At 40.7% G+C, this 19,424-nt stretch overlaps 1 protein-coding gene across 2 annotated transcripts in view; it reads right to left on the bottom strand.

Annotated features, from left to right (window-relative positions):
• Positions 1-15,856, bottom strand: part of slc66a2 (solute carrier family 66 member 2) — a 33,490-nt gene extending 17,634 nt beyond the window's left edge. Inside the window, exons 1-4 of one of the 2 annotated variants that reach the window (XM_073463122.1) lie at positions 15,079-15,856; positions 14,292-14,425; positions 11,216-11,266; positions 2,184-2,400 (exon numbers count right to left, since the gene is read on the bottom strand). In XM_073463122.1, the coding sequence (XP_073319223.1) occupies positions 2,184-2,400; positions 11,216-11,266; positions 14,292-14,425; positions 15,079-15,281 (605 nt within the window). In that variant the 5' untranslated portion in view covers positions 15,282-15,856. The remainder of the gene's footprint in view (positions 1-2,183; positions 2,401-11,215; positions 11,267-14,291; positions 14,426-15,078) is intronic. The other variant, XM_073463123.1, reaches the window with a different exon arrangement.
• Positions 15,857-19,424: the final 3,568 nt, after the last annotated feature.

Below are 19,424 nucleotides of genomic sequence, written 5' to 3'. Positions count from 1 at the left end.
CCGCACGAAACTCCTCCATTAGTCTTAGATGAGTCTCATGTATTAGGGCCAAGACACACCAAAGCATTTTTATGATTATTTATCATTTTCACTGTCAGCCTGTCACCATGGCTGAAGGCCAGGCTTGTACCCCCCATTTATTCCTCTATATATGCAGGATTAATGATTAACTTATTTAAGCTAGTTTGTTTTTCACTAAAAGGGATGTTCACAAAAAACATGTGATGCAATAAACAGGATTTTTATTTTCATTATTTGGCATTGTGAATAGTTTAATGGCATGTCTGATCTCATATTAAGCAAAAATATATAAATAATAAAAAGCATAAAAGATCATATAATGTTTAAGAGGTAATACTGTACACAAAATACTGAGTTGTCTGGTTCTGGTTTCTAAAAACAAAGGCAATGAGTTAGCATGATAAGATTTCATCCTCCCCAATATTTATTACGTTTTCAGTCCATGAACTAGCTTGAAAATGACAACGGCATCTGGAAGTCTCTGCATTCATCTTGCCAGTTTCAAATAAGTCTTTTATAATATTAGCGTATGGTTCCAGTGCGGCCATGGTGTCGATTCATTGACTTCCAATCACTGCTTGATTCTGGCTATTCAGGCTTTCTGTCACACTGAACTGTTGGTGGGTGAATTTGCTGCACGCTTACAACAGTTGTACAAGTACAACACACGAAGAAGTCAATAACTTAGCGGTCACACAAATCGGACAAACTAAATATCAGATTCAAGTTTGGCCCGTGGCCCGTTTTTTCATTTCCCTTTTTTGATCTGAGCATAAAATTGAAGTATGAAAAAACAAACCGTTATTTGTTTTTTGGTATCAGATTCATAAATGAATAACAAAATAACCGGTTGTTTTTTCATTTAAGTTCAATCAGTTGAATCATTCAAGAGAACAAGGAAAAGCTCCTTTTCGGAAGAAACCTTGGGAGGTCCTACTCAAAGAGGGATCCCCCTCCAGGACGATCAGCTGGTGGGTGCCAAGAGTGTCCCGGATGGTGTTCCCACCTGTTCCCATTCATGAGGTCACTTTTCTAAGACCTAAACTTGGGAATTATGCAAGTTTATGTAGCTTTAGGCATTTGGCTATTTGTACAGGCTCTTCTCCACCTCCTGTTACTCTCAGGCAGGGATATTATGAGGTCACAAAATGGCCTTTTCTTGCATGCAGGCATCTGGATATTTCCTTAGAAAAAGAAAGGAGGTTTTAACCTGTCCTATATCAGGAGTGATGGCTTGGTACAGAACAGATATAAAGCAGGTTGGAGTGAAGCCGATGATGAGACGTTTGGTGCAGGTGTCATGTGATGTAAGAGGAGATGTTACAGTGTCAGACTGTCTGAATCTTTTTCTTACTTGCTCTTCTTCTTCATCATCATCTCTTTTCGTCTTCCTGGTCACTGGTCCAGGAAGTAGGTCCTTCTTTGTTTCTGGGACTTCATCGTCCTCGTCACTGTTCTCACTCTTGTAATCCTTGCTGCAGTCATTGTTGTCAGTAAACTCATCACACCACCTGAATCTTTTTCTGCTTTTTTGCTCTTCATTTGCTCTTCATTTTCATCTCTTTTCCTCTTCCTGGTCACTGGTTCAGGAAGTAGGAACTTCTCTTTTTCTGGGACTTCCTCGTCGCTGTCCTCATCCTCATAATCGCTGTTGCCGTCATCGCTGTCATAGCAGCTGTCTGCATCACTGTCAGCAAACTCATCCCACCACATGCTGTCGTCGTCCTCATCTCAAGGCCGTGGCTCTTCTTGCTCAATAATCTGGTTGATTTTCACATCAGCAGGACGGACATTCCTGGCATTCAAACCAATCTCCTTTTAAAGTGCCTGTTTGATGGTTATTAAGTTCAGTATTACTTTTTTCTGCCTTTTTGAAAACAGATTATTCTGCTGTTTGAGTCTAAAGATGAGCTGGTGATGAAAACCAAAATAAAAAATAATGAAAATATTTCAGTGCCCTTGTAACTTGTTTAATACGGGAGTATTACAGAACATCCTGGACGTTCACTTTGCTGAGGTGTGCACTATATAACTGCAAAATCAATATCACTCACCATGACCTTACTAAAAGCTTTTCTATCTATGTCTAGTGTACCTCCTAAGGCAAAAGGCCAAAAAAATGTGAATGCAACATGCTCGGGTGTTCAGTCTTGAATCCGTACCTCATGCCCTCTGTAGACTTGTTCTGATAATTGCAGTGGAGCTGTGGTGTGCCCAGCATAGCCTCAGTGAAGACAGCCAGGAAGCCCAGGGTCTCCACGAACAGCGCAGAGTCCAGGAGGAGGTAGGTGATGTAGGCCGCCACCAGCGTGAAGGCCAGCACACACTGCAGGTAGTCCACGAAGTGAGTCCACGACCAGAAGTGGCTCCAGTCAAAGTCTGTAGGTGCACAACATAGGGAAACCACGAATGAGTCCACAGAAATGAATATTTTCTACTAGCCACTCAAGGGAGAGCAGTTCCAGCTGGCCAACACTGGCACAGTAACAGAAACATTACTTGATGTGCACTGATCCTGTAAAAATAAAGACGATGAGGCAAAGCAGTTCTGAAAAAGAGACAGGAAAGCACTTTTTCACACATCACAGGAAAGAGTTTCATTCCAAAGTGAATTTGGGGAATAAACAAACTTCTCCAAAGTTTGTGTTCCCGAGAGGATGCAATATTCATTACCGCCAAAAGCACCTAAGTGGTGGTGATGTCCCAACCAAAAAAACAAAACAACAACATGACAATGATATTGCTATTTAAAGGGGCAGTCCACAAACTTTTACACATGAGGGTGAAAATAACCACGATGATATGACCCAGGTGGTCTCAACTTGGTTTGGAAACAAAACGTTCATAAAAGAATTCTTGTGTTGAAAATTGAGGGGCAAGGACTGTGATTACAATGTCACATGATGCACACCGGCCAAAAAAAGACTTCTTCCCATAAGCTTACATTATGAAAGAAGTGGCTGTAAAATGGTGGATATATTTCTTTTAGCATCACAGCCCCCACAACATGACTCAGAATTTGATCCATCTAGAGTCTCCAGTCTAGAAGAGCTGCATGATTAAATCATCTGCTGTAGAAAAAATGACTTCGGATTTGTTTAAATGTAGTTTAAATTTCAGGTGAGCTGGTCAGCTGAGACTCTTTTACACTTTTGCACTTACATGCAATCAAACTTTTCCCGCTCCCCTCACTTCACATAATTATCTATCAATCCTGTTTGTTCTTTTTTGGACAGTATAATAAAAAGAATCAAAAACCCTATTATTGTGAACATGTTTAACTGACTTCACACTTGAGCTGTGAATTTTCACATGACTCCCACCACCCCTTCTCGTCTTCAGAAAGAAACTATATGTCACTGCCACAAATAGGCCGTCGGCACTGCACGTGATTTAGACTCATTCTCATTCAGGTTCTCGCAAAAACAGAAGCTTTTAACTTCAGGGTCTTCAGGGAGGAAGCTCCGTGAGAAGGAATGACGGTGGTAAAAAAGCCCCGAGGGAGGATGGCAGTCAGCCAAGGTTATAGTATTTCCACACGGCAGTAATGGGCTGGGTGAGAATATGGAAAGTGATGAATGATTAAAGCCCAGTTTTCTGCCCTGGCACCTCTCGTGTGCCTTCTTTCTCCAAGGAAATGATTAGATAAAGATTCTGAGCACAACACTGACTTTCTGTAATATGCAACAGAGCCAACACTAATCACACTGTGATAATATTCTCAAACTGTCGTTTGCCTCAGGCACCACTCTAACTATAGTTGATGAGGGAAACAGGTAAGCCTACAATAAGCCACGTAGGACATTTTTACTTCTAATTCCTTCCACACAGTCAACACATCTTTATGGTATGAGCTGCTAAAAGGCACAGATACAGCATAGCTGCTGGTTTAATGTGCGAGCAGAGGACATTAAAAGAGTTTATCATGAAAATCTAATCATGGCTGAGAGCAGAAGATGTTTCTGCGCTGCTGTATCTTAAATGGGATTTCTACAAGCCTCAAATGCAATAGAGCCGATTCATTTAATCACGTTTAAATGAGGCTCGCTTTATCTAAGGGGCACATCTTAGCATTCTACAGAGGCCTACTGTATGGGCCAGTATAGGCCTCCAGAGAAGGGCCTGTACAGTAGATAAGGCAAAACAGAAAAAGGAAAAAGAAATCAAAGCATTGTTCGGAATAACTACACCACTTTATACCATGCTAAAATAAACAAACCAGCTATTTTTCAAGACTGTCAGATGATTAAATCATAAGTGGAGCGATACAAGCGTTTATGACATTTGGGTTTATGATTTAATGAAATATTGTTTCATAAGAAAATGAATGGTGGGCGATTCTGACATTTAGATGGCATTTCTACATGAATGCTCATGGCAGGCATGTTTGTGAGCAAGGTTACCAGCTAAAATGAGCCAAGCCAATTGTTCCTTTCTCAGACAAGTTAAACAAATCCTCTAAATGTGACCGCGTATACCTCAAAGGGCAATTTAAACCAGGTCACAGCTTTCTGTCAGCCCACCACACACTCCATACACCAAGATTTACTACGGCGTACAGTATATAACAAAAGACAAGCAAACTGTTCTTAAAAGGTTTAACAGGGCACGTATTTCTGTTCCGAGTATAATCAACACTAAGAATATCCTTTGAGAGCTGTTATGTACTGTTAAGCACTGTGCTATTCTGTAGGTGTTGTGGCTGCAGATGCCTGGTGAGGCTGTGGAGCCCTGCTGGCATCAGAGCCAGAGGGCTGTGAATCTGGGCCAACTAGCACCAGGCTGGCGCGGCCTGATAACAGCCAAACACAGAGGGAAGCAATCAGGGGCAATAGAGCAGCGCTCAATACCAACCTGGCTGCTCGAGCCGTGCACAGCTTCACATTAAACACAGAACTGAATGTATGATACATGTTATATATGGCTCCAAGTGATGATGTGGCTGGCTTTTGTAGTATAACAGACACATACAGAAAGAGTTGGCAGGAGCCGTGGAAACATTTACAGTGTTACATGCTGTTAGCTAGCTAACAGCATGTTCAACCTCAGCAGACTTCTGGAATAAAGACCAAGAGTAAAACACAAAACAGTGTCACACATGTGAACAAATTAGCATTAACACATTTATTCAACAGTGTAAGACTCTAAATAGCATCCAAAACAACTAAAAGAAAAGTGAGTACTAGAGTTGTAAGGGGGCCAAAAACACAACACAGAACGAATGCTAACGTTGGTCTGTGCCTGCTGAATGTGTAAATAAGCACCTGTCTGCTAACATGTTAGCCGTAACAACTCCACCTCATCTGTTAGCTTGTTTCTTCTTTCCGCAAGTGGCTAAAAGACGCTGCTTAAGTTAGCAATATGCTAAAATGTGAAATGCAGCTGTACTTTTGTGATGTATGAGGTCTTGTGATTCTGTTAGCGTGTTTTAACAAATGGCATAGTAAAGTATAAAGTATAGCTTTCCTTTTTCTTACCTTCTTGTATTTCACTTTACAACACATCACCCTTTATTTGCTCTAAATTTTGCCAATATTGCCGAATGACTTTCTCCAACTCGAACGCCCTAAAATTTAGGAAATAATCGCAAAGACTGCACGGCTGTATCTACAAGATTTCCCTTTCAGTTTTTGAAATAAAACCATTACGAATGTTTTTAAAAGTTATTTTCCTTTGTCTCTGTTATTGGTAATGTGGGAAATGTCCTCAGTGGCTGTGCAGCTAGCTGACTCTGCCTGGACTGGATTGGGAGAGCACTGGGAGATTGTTGGTGTTCTCACCACTATCACACAGGCTCTGGATCACTGGGAGGAGGAGGTTTTCAGGCCCAAAACAGGGAATGCTGATGAGGAGAATGGGCACCAGAGCTGATAACGGAGCCAGGCCCAGCGGCCTCTACGGACATCAGTGCCGGAGGAGAAGAGCTCAATGGAGGAAGAAGAGAAAAAGAGTCACCAAGCAACAGACCAAACTAGAGAACAAAAATTGGCCAGGGACTTAGCAAAGAGCAGAAAACCTTTCTTAAGAACACCTCTGGCTCTGACAAAAAAACTTGATTATGACGTGCATTTCAATTATTTGTGCCTTCCCTGTCTCTGCCTCATGTTTTGGTAATGACACTCTTTCGTGCCAGTGCTGCAGTGTCATCATCTCTTAATCCTGTGTGTGTGCAGGCTTTGAAGAGGCACACAAATCTGTTGTCAATTCTAAGCTGCAGCAAAAATGTTAAAACAGCATCTTGAAGGCAGATCAGTGTGTTGCACAGTTTCACACTGACCGCTATGAGATGTTTATCGCAGTACCGTACCTCAGCCATATCCTGCCACACACCCTCTCTTGCTGTGCCACTTGTGTTCCCTGGGGCGTTCTCCTCTGCGCCTTTAATCCCTGTGCTGTGTGGCAGCCACAGTAGCACTGTGTGGGAACAGACTGGAGCTACATACAATAAGACTCACTCTGGTGGCCAAACGTCTTGTGCACAGCTCGGTTTGAAGTCCCACAGAGTTGCGGTACATGTGTGGGTGAATCGGGCCAGAGCTTGTTTACCAGCTGCTCCTTGAAAAGTTTAGTTAGGCCCTGAATACGTCTATGGGGTAGTTGAAATAATGACTTGCTGTCACTCAAAAGCACTCGTGGGAGAAGCAGGAACATTATTGTTAGAGACAGCCTGGGAAAGTGAACCTCAGATTTTAACATGCTTCATTTTCTGAATTTAAGACACGGAGCTATTTCACAGTGACTAATAGGATTTCACTGGCAAGCCAAAGCACAGCAACTTTTCTGCCCTGACACTTAACTACATGCTACACCTCTTCTTTAAAAAAGGACTGAGGCTGAAAGTTAGGCCTCTACCTGCCCTTAGGGAGCAGATAACTGCACCTGCAGGAGAAGGTGATTTACTATAAGCTGACAAACCCAATGAAGCTACAGGTAGAGGCCCCCCACGGGACCAGAGTGAGCAATGAGCCATGACCAACACTAGAAAGAAATGGAAATCTGTTGTATTGCCATGTAGCTCTGTGGTACGGTATCGCTCAATCACTGTGACATGATCAAGATATCATGAAATGCTTCCTGATTCGTGTTTTAAGCAAATCACAACCTGTGTAGGGGCAGTCAATTTAACTTTTGCAAGTGGGAAATTTTATATAAAAAGGGGTTTCTTTTCTCTCCGGTGTTGTGTCAAAGTCTGTTCCCTTGTTGTTATGTGTCTCCCCTTACCACCAGGCCATAAACCGTCATTCTTGCTACTAGATTAAGTCAAAACCTGTCTACTTATTAATAGAACCAGGTGTTCAACTCTTCCTTTTCATAGCACTGAGGTTTCTAGGTCAAATTGGGATTCTTACAGTTGTAGTAGTCATGATTCTAATGTTTGCAACATTGGCACCAACAGTCATACCACAGGGAAACACTGGGATGGAGAAATGGGGGGGTGGCGATTTAAAAGTTGTCTATTTCTGCTTTAAGATTAAGCTGTAACTGATTGAGAATGTGGTTGTGACAAAACAGAGCGACTGCCTCTAAGGAACACACAGGCGAGCTCCCCCGCAGTCTGAAACCACAGACAGCCTAAAGTTTGCATACAGGAATTTTCAATCATGGAGCAGAGCCCTGTTTGACGGCTTGCTCGCTGACACAATTTCATTTATATGCGGCTGGTGATTTCGAAAAATTCAATCAGAGTTTCCTCTGTCAGGTCTTCAAAAATAACCAACAGTAAAGTTTGACTGAGGCACACATTAGACAAAGTGAAACTTTCCCCACTGTCATAACTTTTTCGACAAATATTCGATCTTACTTTCTCTTTCCAAACCCTTTTACCTCCACCTGAGTGATCGCCAGCATTTGGGATTCCGACACAGCCAAACGATCTGATCTTTTAATCTCCTTAAAGGATTGTATGCAGTCTTCCGTATAAATCACCCTGAGCTGCTATTACACCAGGATTTCTTCTGTCTGAGAAGTTGAACTACACAGCCTTCAACAGAGGACGTACTGTACCGTACCGCACAGATGTGGCCAGTTGTGTGAGTGTAGTCGCGGCACCACAGGCGTACTTTGAACCTTTGTGCGCTCTCACTTACATGATATTATCTCAGCAAATTACACATTATTAAGCACAATGTCTCAACATGTAATGTTCACAGCCACTGATATCTATTATACTCCAGCTTTATTTAGGCGTCCTAGAAAGTTCTGTGATTTTCTTTCTGAGTGCAAGTATCCAGCTGTGAGACAGAAGTGCCTGGTGTTATATTGATGCTGTGCTGCAATGGATCCAATATGTTCTATAATGAGGGCTAGAGGACATAAAGGAATCCAACTGTACAATCAGAGAAATGTACACGTTGAGAATTCATCTGGCTGACTAACACTATGGTGAGTCACAGCAGAAAGCTACAGTGTGAGCCTGTTCCACCTCACAGCTGCACGCTCACACCAGTTTGGTGCTATATGTTATACTGTTAGCTCTATAATTTGCTTTTCCATCGCTGCATCAGCCCAGACACCGACCACACTTGCTCCAGGCCTCAAAGTGTTGCCGCGTGTCTAACCAATACACAGCTCCGCTTCACTTTTTCATTAATCCCTCCCTCCACCTAGGTGCGTTCATGCCTCCATCAATAGCAGCCTATAACATGCTTACGCTTGATATTTACACTCGCAGATCAATGAGCGGGCGCAGACCAGCAAAGCTGCGATCAAAGAACATGGCCTTCTGTCAGTTCTAATGATGCTTGGCAGAGCTTACTGATCGATGACCGTTCATAGAGAATCGAGCCCCTGGAGCTGAACAGCTAGGTTCAACATGTGGGCAAAAACAGCTGATGCCAGATGTCGGAAACAGACAGACAGGCTGAACCACAGAAAGCCGTAATGATGGTGAAAAGTGGTTCTGCTCCTCTGCTCCTGCTTTTCTTAAAACGATCGAAAACCTCCAATAAAAGGGAACAAAATAGCACTTCAATACCCAGTCATCTAGTGTGCATTAGTCAGTCCCAAGAGGAGGATTTTTTATATATTGCAACACACTGAGCCAAGAGAACAAGTGCCTTTTCACATCATACATACATTGTTTCCTACTGCCATCTAGTGTCCTCACCAGGAACAACAACAGCTGTGTCCTTATTCCAAAGTGCATACTTATTGTGTATAGTGTGAAATCAATATAGTTTGCAGTTTCATTCAAGCGGTGTCAAGCATCATCAGTGATCAACCAAACTGCAACTTTAGAATGCCACTGTGAATTAAACTTCAACAAAAAAGCGTAACGTTCGTGTCCATGTTTCCCCGAGCAGATGCACTGGGACACATTTAGATTGGAAGCCGGGAAGGGTTTACTTTAGTGCAACTGAGAAGGCCACTTAAATGAGTGGAAAACCACTTCCTGGTATTGTGCATGTTGGCTTACTGGGACATTTAAATAAAGTGGAGCCATTGCTAATGTTATGAATAACACCTGTGTTTTCCCTACAGTGAAAAGTCCAAAAATCTGAAGTATAAAGGCCTGTGAGCAGCTGATGGAGAACACGTGACTGACAGACTGACATTTTGACAGTTTGAAGCCATCGTGAGTCAGTTCGGTAGTAATCTCTATGTTTTCCTCTGTCTTTTTAAGTCATTAAAAAAAGACCATAACCAACAAATGCATTAGTCTGTCTCAAGGTACCTTCATACTTCCTAACCCATGTGTGCTGTGCCACTCAACCCCAAACCCATGTGTTGCTACTGAAAATTTAAATCTTTAAAAAAAAAGGGGCCACATATATATAGTTTCACTTTTTAAAACCAATAATTGATTTCCCAAAACAGATGGGAACTGTAGTTTTCAGCAAATATTTCACAAACAAATAAAATGTACATTGTTTGGGGACTTTTTTCAGCTGCAGACTAATACGTATTTACTGCACGTTTAAGTATGTACAGCAGCAGGACGATGTGAGTGGGACTGACTTAAAAATAGACTTCCTATGAAGGAACATGTCTTTTGGCCAGTGCAACAGTGTAGCTCATTGATACGTTATCATTTTTGGACAACAATGGAGCTCCATGGCACAGTTGAAGAAGATATATAAAGCTTTGGATACACAGACAATTCAATTCAATTCATTCACTGTTGGTTTTTTGCTCTTGTTGACAGTAACAAAAACACAGAGAACATCATCAGTCTTAACCTTAAATTAGGTACCAGCAAACTGCATGTCTGACCTCGTTATCCTCTCAGGAAGCTTGAAATTATGCAAGCTGTCTCGAGATACTGACAAACCCTTTCAACAAGATCAAACTATAGATGGAAAAAAGACTAAATCTGCCTCAATGCATAGCTGCCCACACACACACACACACACACACACACACACACACACACACACACACACACACACACACACACACACACACACACAGCCTGATATCAACAAGCAGTTTTTCTCCTTTTGAATCTGCAGCTGTGACATATCCATCATAAAAGCATCATTGTGCTGAAACCAAACTTGTAGTTCAAAGAACGATGGGAAAAAAGACGATGAGAAGACAACATCAATTAAATGTCATTAGCATCTGACTTTGCATAAATCAGCCATTAACAAAGATGCTTTACATTCACAAAATAGAAACAGCATGCACCAGTTAAGGGGTCATTAAACACACACACAAACACATTTGGATTGAGATATCAATCATTTCAAATCTCAAAAAACAAAGTTAGAAAAGTTAGAAGATGTCAGTATGTGGCTTAAAACTGTACTATCAACATGTTAGTCGTTGTAAATCACTGATAACTAATAACTAGTCTATATAAGGTCAGAATACATGATAACTTAGTTGTAAGTACTATTAATACATGCAAAATCACATCCACACAGCTTTATCAGTGAAAGCTGACCCTTCATTTGAAGTGAAGGTGTGAGGTCTAACATGCATCAAAACCATCACAGCAGTGGCCACAATGGACGGACAGTAAATACGATCAATGAATCAAACATATAGATGCAACATCAGGACTACATGCGGGTGAAATGGGCTCATGCTTCATCCAAACACTCGGTGGTGAGTGGTGTTAGTCATCAGTTAGTGTTGGCTGAGCTGGAGGAAGAGCCACGGAGGGGCGTCATGCATGAGACACAGAGATGGAGAGGCAGATGAACTACAACTGATGTTTCATGGCAGACACAGTAAGTTGTGTACATACCCAGAAAGATCCTCTTAGGGATTCTGATCTCCTCGTCCTTACTGTCTGTTGCTACAGACACAAAAATAAGGGAAGAACACAGGGAAAGAAAAAAGAGCTTGGTTTTCTTCTTTTTGACAGCAAAGCCAGAGGTTAACCGTGATGTGTCAGGTTACTGAACTACGGCATGACTTTGTTATACTGTGAGACAGTCAGCCAGACTTCAGATCATTGTGAGTAATCAGTGACACTGCAAAGTGTCTGATTCCCTGAGTTATAGAGTATCCTTGGTGTCTTTGCACATTAAAAGGCCCATAATAAATATTCTCTGAATCGGCTTCTTACTATCAGTGATGTGGTCTGACACAGAGACAATTTTTCCCCAAATAATTACCATAATTATTTTTTCATTAGTGTATAATCACCTTAATATACGAATTGTTGTGTTCCGATTGCCTTATAATGAGCCCTTTATATTTATAGACAGAATGGGTGCTCTTCTACAGATCCTGCCCAAACCACCAGGAACATCTCTACGCTTTGAGGCCGATTAGACATAGTGGTCAAGCCGTGTAATTATAATGTCACATGATGCACACTGACCCAAAAGGCTTTTTTCCTATAAACTTTTATTGTGGAAGAGCGGCTGTAAAGCGGTGAATTTATTATTTAGAGCATCACAACCACCGTGAAATGACTCATTTTACTATCAGAATTTGATCCTTTCAGTCCAATAACATTTTGAAAGCCTAGAAGAGACGCACAATTACATTATTTTATCCACACTCCACACTAAAAGCAGGGCTAAGCCAAGTTAGCTGCTGGGCAAACAGAAGTCTCTGCCCATGCTCCATCTGCCCCCCAATGCAGAAGATCTGGGTGATATTATACCTGGGAACTCAGACTTTTTTGTTTTCATGCGCCAATGGACAAGCCAAACTTTAGCTTTATGCTATTTTAGCAGCAACTGTAGTTTCTCCTACACACTTGGATGGTCACTGTTGGTTAAAGCACACCCACACAGTCCTACTAAGACAGATTTGCCTCAGTTTTTTAATGTGTTAAATAAGTTTTAAGTTTTATCTTTAACTTTGATTGTTGCTTTTTAACTCATGACCATTTAAACATATTGAGAAAAATGTAAGATTTGAAAAGGAAATAGCAATGACATTTGTGAAATACACATTTGAACATTGACTTCAAGAAGTTACTGCAAATAACCCTGTTTAAGATTACAACTTATCATTCCTGTACATTGATTTTGTTAGACAAACAAGACATTATGTGATTATTATTTTTAAGTGTGAGAGGTGCTGGTGAGCAGGTTTTGTTACCTTCTGACGGAAACAGGATAGCTCTTTTGCCTCTTCTTTAAGTTGGGCTGTCATAGAAGTTTTGAAATGTCTGTATATATATATAGTCATAACTGTATAACGTGTCCAAACTGATTTGTACAAAATGAATACAACAATATCTAACAAGACAGAACCTTGGATCTGAATAATAGAAAGTTCAGCAATCTGTTACATCCATTTGGAGCTGTCTGGGAAATGAATTTTTCAATGCTGGACATTTTTCCTGGCCCACTGGTTGTCAAGATGGCCAACTGGCCTGAGGCTCCAGCCTTTCCTCTTTGAATGCAGACTACAGTTTGAATGCTTTCTGTGCTGGATTCCACAGTTTTCACTCTCTGTATTTTCTCATGTGATACTGGGCCTGGGGACATTAAACCTTGCTATTCAAGTGTCCTGCCCTGCCCTGTCTTCAGGCAGCCACATGGCAGACAGAGCTGAGCAGTCCTGGAGCAGGAGTACACTACAGTATGATTGGATGGAAAACTCCAGCACTGCATTCAACACGTGATACACAGAGGGCTGTTCTTTGTTCGTTTGTGTACACATGGATGCTCATAAAACGACAGGATGTAAGGTACTGAATAACTTAATAGGGCTGTTGGGAAAGACGCAATCTGTTTCCAGGAACAACTCAAGTTACTGCAAATGGCAGTAAGCTGTATATTGCTGTGTATTTTTCTCTTCACCTGGGTAGCACTTGATAATAAACACCATTAGTAAATGGCAACTGTATTGTTAATCAAACATTAGTTTATAGTTATTTGATTGTCAACAAACAATAAAAAGCTTTATAGACCGTTTAATAACTAACTGTAAACATTTATAAATATCAGTTGCAATAATAGTAAATCATGTAATGTTAAAGATGAACTACACAGTATTCATTAACATTTAAAAAGTATTATATATATTTTTTAATTAACTGGTTTATAAAATATTTCATTGTTTGTTAACAGTGAAATAACTATTAACTAAAGTTTAATTAACTATAAATGTATAATTTATTGATGATGGTGATTATAAGGTGTTACTCTAAAGATTAGTATTAAGAGAATAGTAAAATATGCCCTTCAAAATAAAATAGTTAAAACTATATTTCCCTTACTAAACGTATTACTTCTACTGTTAGAAGATGGTCGATCATGAATATTCGTATTTGACCAAAACATTAGGCCTTTATCAGCTTTTTAAAACAGGTACCTGTGGTCTTTTAATTGAAATGATAACAGTAAAAAGAAAATCTTTTCATTTGTGGGCCAGTGTTTTCTCCTTAAGAAGGCTGGTTTTTGGGATTAAGGTTTGAGTCATTTATTAACAAACACATCCTGCATGTCATGTCAAAGGCAACAATCTTCCGTATAGTTAAAGGGCAAAGTTCACCTCTGATCATAGTTTGCAACACTTGCAAAGTTTAAAACAAGGATTTTATGCATTAAAACATTACCAATTTAAGGAGTGGCTCTGAGGTCACTCACACTGAGGGCTAAGGAGACCTGTACACAATGCTCACACACTCAAGCACATTCATTCACACACACTTACACTTCTCTATGCACCTGCCTACACACATCCACTCAGATATTTTTACACTCTCACACTGGATCACATCTCTATCACACGTCCTCTCATATTCACTCCCACACACTCACTCTTTTTTGGCATGTAACATTTGAAGCGGCACTTAAAAGCACACACACTTTCTTTATCTGCAATGTAAAGAGGCCCCACAGAGGGTTTCTGACCTATGAATGAGCGCCTTTTGGTGTTGAGTTCAGTGGCCATGCGGACGTTGGTGCACAGGTTCAGCATGATGAGCATGGTGGCGATCATGATGATGCTCTGCCACAGCAGCAGCGTCTCGAAGTAGCGGCCAAACCTGATGGGAAAAAAACACAGAAGAACGTGTGAACTTACTATGTCACATGTAGCAGGCATGATTAGAGTCAAAGCTTAAGCACCAGGAGCAGCACACAGGCTTGCTTTTCAAGTTCTCAAGTACCTGTGCCGCAGCAAAGAGAGACCATGATGGTATCAGCCACTTCAGATTAGATGCACACACAATAGTTAAGTGAAAACTACTCAGGTTGATGTCTTGAACAGGTTTTCAGACCTCTTGTTTGTCACGTCTCTTGACTATGCAAGTGTGTTTAGTACTCCAGTTTAACTTTAAGACCTTTCATGAGTAATTAGCAACCGATGTTTAATTCAGCATACATTGAAACCTGTCATATCTGCTATCCAGTGAACTTTTATCAGGGGTAAATTGTATTTGTAGTTCATTTTTTGGTCATAAATTGAGTCCACTAGGTGGACACCAATGAGAACTAAATCTTCAGTTTCAATGCAATGGAAGCTCCTAAGATGTTTTCCTGTAAGCCGAATTTCAGAGAATATTCTGCTGATTATTGAACATCTCATTACTTGTTCCATAATCAAATCAAATTTGGCTCAGAAGCAAAAGAGAGTTAAATTGACTGATTTTTAAATGGAGTTTTGTTGCAATACAACAGAGAGGGAATAACTCGTTACCTGAAGAGTATCCTCAGGATGTTTGCCACCAGGAGGACCAGGCACACATAGGTGGAGAACCCCTCTGCATTCTGGGTCCTGCGGATGTCTCTGTACTGGGGGATGTAGGGCACAACCCCACCAAACACCATGGCACCAGCAGCCACCCACGACACCAGGCTGTTAAACACAGTCACAATCTGTTCAAACAGCTCATCATCCATGTTCAGCAGCTCAGCAGTCCAACAACCTGGCCAAGAAGTTGTGAAGTGATGTCAGCTGGCTGTCACTGCCTCAGTGGTGACTACGATGAGGTGTTTCTCCTCTGCTGGATCCTTGGAACGAGTTTTACAGCGTAACAAGACAAACATCCGTGAGTTTCGTGCATAATCCTCACACGGACAAAGAAGCAGCTACTGCCACGCCATCACAAGCCGAGCAGTGAATCCGAAACGACGACCCCGGGGGGGCTAACGATACAGTAACATCTGGGAACAGTCCAAACAGTGAGAACGTCAATGTGTTAGCTACTGTAACAACGGAACAACAGTGCTTACTACAGAAGGCGGGAATATTAGCTGTAAAAGAGACGACCGAAGATGCTAATCTGCTCAAAACGTCCCAATTCTCTGATTCAACTCTTCTGTTGATGCTAGCTGGCGTTGTTTTGAAAAGCTGCACCGAACTCACGAGAAGAAACTCCCAGTTTTCCTGAAATAGTATAAAAAGCCCTTGAAATGTGCAGGAAAATTAAAACAAACAGCATTTTTTGTGTCCAGGGTTCTTATATCATAGTAGTTTGTTCAGCAACTGGCCCATATCCAGTGTATTTCTGTTATATGGTCGAGCCCACACTTCCTGAAACGTCACACGTCACGCGTTACGACAAAGATGTTTGATTCAGTCAAGATAGTTCACACACCACCTCAAACTGTTGTGTGGGTGGTCTGCAGCTCAAAGCAAGGATTTCTGAACTTACAGTCTGACTGTGTGAGCAGTTTGGAAAAGTATGGAGAGCAAAGGGGTATTTCTTTTACAAAATAATGATATCATCAATGATACACATGATTCAATATGTGCCTAAATGTACCACAAGGGACTTTTAACTGGCTATGAAACAGGCTCAATTTAATACTGATGCCTCTATGTAACATCAGGACCATCAGGAAGAATATTGGCTATTTATATTCCTATTCTTAATGATGGTTGGTCAGATTGGGAAAATTAAAACAGTTCTTTATGGTGGAGTGCTCAAGAAACCGGATACTTCTGTATTCCCAGATGGCAGCAGAACAACTGGCTTACAATGGTTATATACCACGCTATAATTTTCTGTTGGCTGATAATTACGAAGACATGACATTACTTAGGAATGTTGATAACTTTAGCTCAACAGAATTAGCTACATATTAGCGTACAAAGGAACCAAATCTGTTAGCTGCAGCTCTATTTAGCTTTTCCTGTTGAACTATCTTATTATTTCTATTATGACAAGTTATTTAATTTAACTCATCTTTATTTGTAGAAGGACCATGTACAATATTTAACATAACTGTTGCCATTCGATGCATTGTACCAGAGTTTACATCTGCAGTCCCTTGGCAGGTCATATATATTATAATGCCTGTACTTAAAAAGGTGTACATCTGTATGGATAAAACACCCCTCAATTAATTCAAAGTTCAAACACATTTACAGATTTTAGAATTATTGTGCTTTTCTAAAATAAAGTTAATACTTTCCAGCCAGGTAGTGTTGGTTTCTATCCAGGGGCCCCACTCCTGCAAGGGACCTATACCTAATTTTTTACCTGGGACCTCTCTTCTAATTTAATCCGGCTCCACTACAGGCAGTTAATATTGTATTGAAGTGAGGAATCTCACTCTGCCTGTTCTTGCTCTTACAGTTGAGCTACACCTTGTTGAATATTTCATGCAACCCGGTTTATTTTAGTTGACTTATTGCTTTGCACACCACACCAGTGCCATACAAATAACACGAGCACTGCGGTTCAGACTGAGATGCCTTTCTAAATATGTTACACAGTAAAAAATTAAACGTATTCAGCAGGAGTGAATTCAGACTGTCACCGACACAAAATCCAGATTATAAAGATTTAAAAAGGCTTAATGAGAGTTATATAACCCTCAAAGCAGACAACCTCTCATCTCTCAGCTGTCACTTTGATCCAGGATAATCTCTTATATAAAAACCAGAGCTTCAGTTTGGGGAGAGGGAAATGTTCCTACACATCTACATCACATAAAACACACAGAGACCTGCCTGACAGGAGCAACCAGTTTACAAAGAGTTAATAAAACGCTCTGCCCCTATGCATCCATGCATGCAGATCACCGCGGATGTCAAAGTCAAGCTAGTCAAAGTGAGTCAGCACGGGACCGGATATTCAATAAATGTACCTTCACAATAAAAGCGTTAAATATGTCACTTGCAGGAAATGTGTCATGTGGTGGTACAGAAGACGAATCGAATAGTTTTAACAGTTTTATTTAGTTTTTGCCATTTCGTGTCAAGGTAACTTCACATTTTGCATTATGTTTTCTAGCCTTAAGATTATAAATTAAATAAATTACATTTATCATGACCTAAACTTACAAGTAACAACAGATATGGATTGTAATGATACATTTTCCACGAGAAAACACTCTTAAGGATCGAGGGGCCAGTCATTTCCCTTTGCTGAAATGTCGTAGTGACACTTGCTTTAATTGTATGATGAGTTTGTCTGCCCCTTTTTGAATTGAGCCCTTATCTATTGTAGAAATTAATATATATAAACTGACACTGAATTGTGATATTATCAGAATAATTTAAAACTGAACAGTACTTCACCATAGAAGGAAAAACATACAGCAATGCTTTATCACGTGACCTTTATTTTGAAATGATGGACACTAGCGGAAGTCGTATTGTTTTCATTCCCTCGACTCAACTCACCGCAAAGTTATGGGAGTCACAGCTAACGTCTGTGAGGGGAAGCTGAGTTGGGATTTTTATCGTCGTGGTCACATCTTAGTTACACCAAACAAACAGCCATAGTCCGACTATTGACTCTTAGACTGATCTGTGTGTTCTTTAAGAGACGATGTCAAAAACAGACAGCAAAGCAGCTGCAGACATGACAGAGGCGGTAAGTTTGTCCGGTGTGAGCTAACGTCCTGTCATGTCAGATACTTGTTTTCTGACGTTTTTCTTCCCCTTCAGATGGAGAAAACGATGCAGAGACTCCAGGGACGATTCCAGGCGGTGTCTGAACAGCTGGAGTCCAAAAATATCCTTTTTTTTTTTGTTAATGTAACCAGCTACATCTACTGAGACCACAGCTGTTCACCTCACTTTGAGGCGGTTCAGGTTCGGTGTGTAACGTGTAGTCCGTTTGTCTCGACTCCAAGAGGTGTCATGTTAGCTAAGACAGCTAAAATCCACCTGAGAGCACCTGCTAATCTTACACCTTTTGGCAGCATGCACGGCCAGCAGGGGGCGTCCACACTCAGTTTAAGCGAGGTTCCCTGGCAGAGCCGAAGCCACGCCCCTTTCCGGTGGACCGTATGGGACCTTATTTTGGAAAAACTTAGTATGTTAGAGATTGTAGAGAGACTGATACTGTTTTGGTCTCGCTTGAAGTGCCATGAACTACATGTATGATGTTGGTCTATTTAAAAGATGATTTTCCAAGTCAAGAAAGTGGCAGTCTGTCGTAATTAAAGTAAAATATCATCTAGTTCTGCGTTAAACTGCTCAGTGAACGTCACCAACACCAGGAAAGGTAGTAAAAAAGATAAAAATCACAATAAATCTGCTCATATTGACAACTGCAGATGTAAAAGGAGAGTTTGTCACTACTAACTCTTACTAACGTTACTGTTGGCTGTGTAGGCTTTATAACTACCTATTTTCACAGTGTTACTGTTCATTAGTTTTATGATAAATTACAGCTTTATTGTTTTGGGAAATTATCTTTTAAATTGACAAACATCATATGTGTAGTTCATGACACTGTTTTTAAAAAAATGACCGAAAGGCTATAACATGAACTGTGCGACTCTACAGCAGCCATTTTGACTTGACATAATTGGAAAAAAGCACAGGTGTTGCTAGTAACATGAACGTAGGCTCCGTCATCATTCATTTTAGGATTTGCATCAGTGGTTTTGCTACTGTCAGCATGTCTTCTGTGAAAAAGAAAAACATTTAAATGTATAAATGTATGTGTTAAGCCTGGCAGCACAGTCATATTCTCCCCAAGATCCTTAGTTTAGATGTAGGTTACAATATAACAGTTTAAAGGGACAGTTCACCCCACTTTCACAGAACTGTTGTAAAGCAAGGAACTTAAAAAAGAAGGA

The sequence above is a fragment of the Pagrus major genome, chromosome 3, assembly GCF_040436345.1.
Source record: "Pagrus major chromosome 3, Pma_NU_1.0".
NCBI classification, from domain to species: domain Eukaryota; kingdom Metazoa; phylum Chordata; class Actinopteri; order Spariformes; family Sparidae; genus Pagrus; species Pagrus major.
This window is presented reverse-complemented; position numbering and strand designations above follow the sequence as displayed.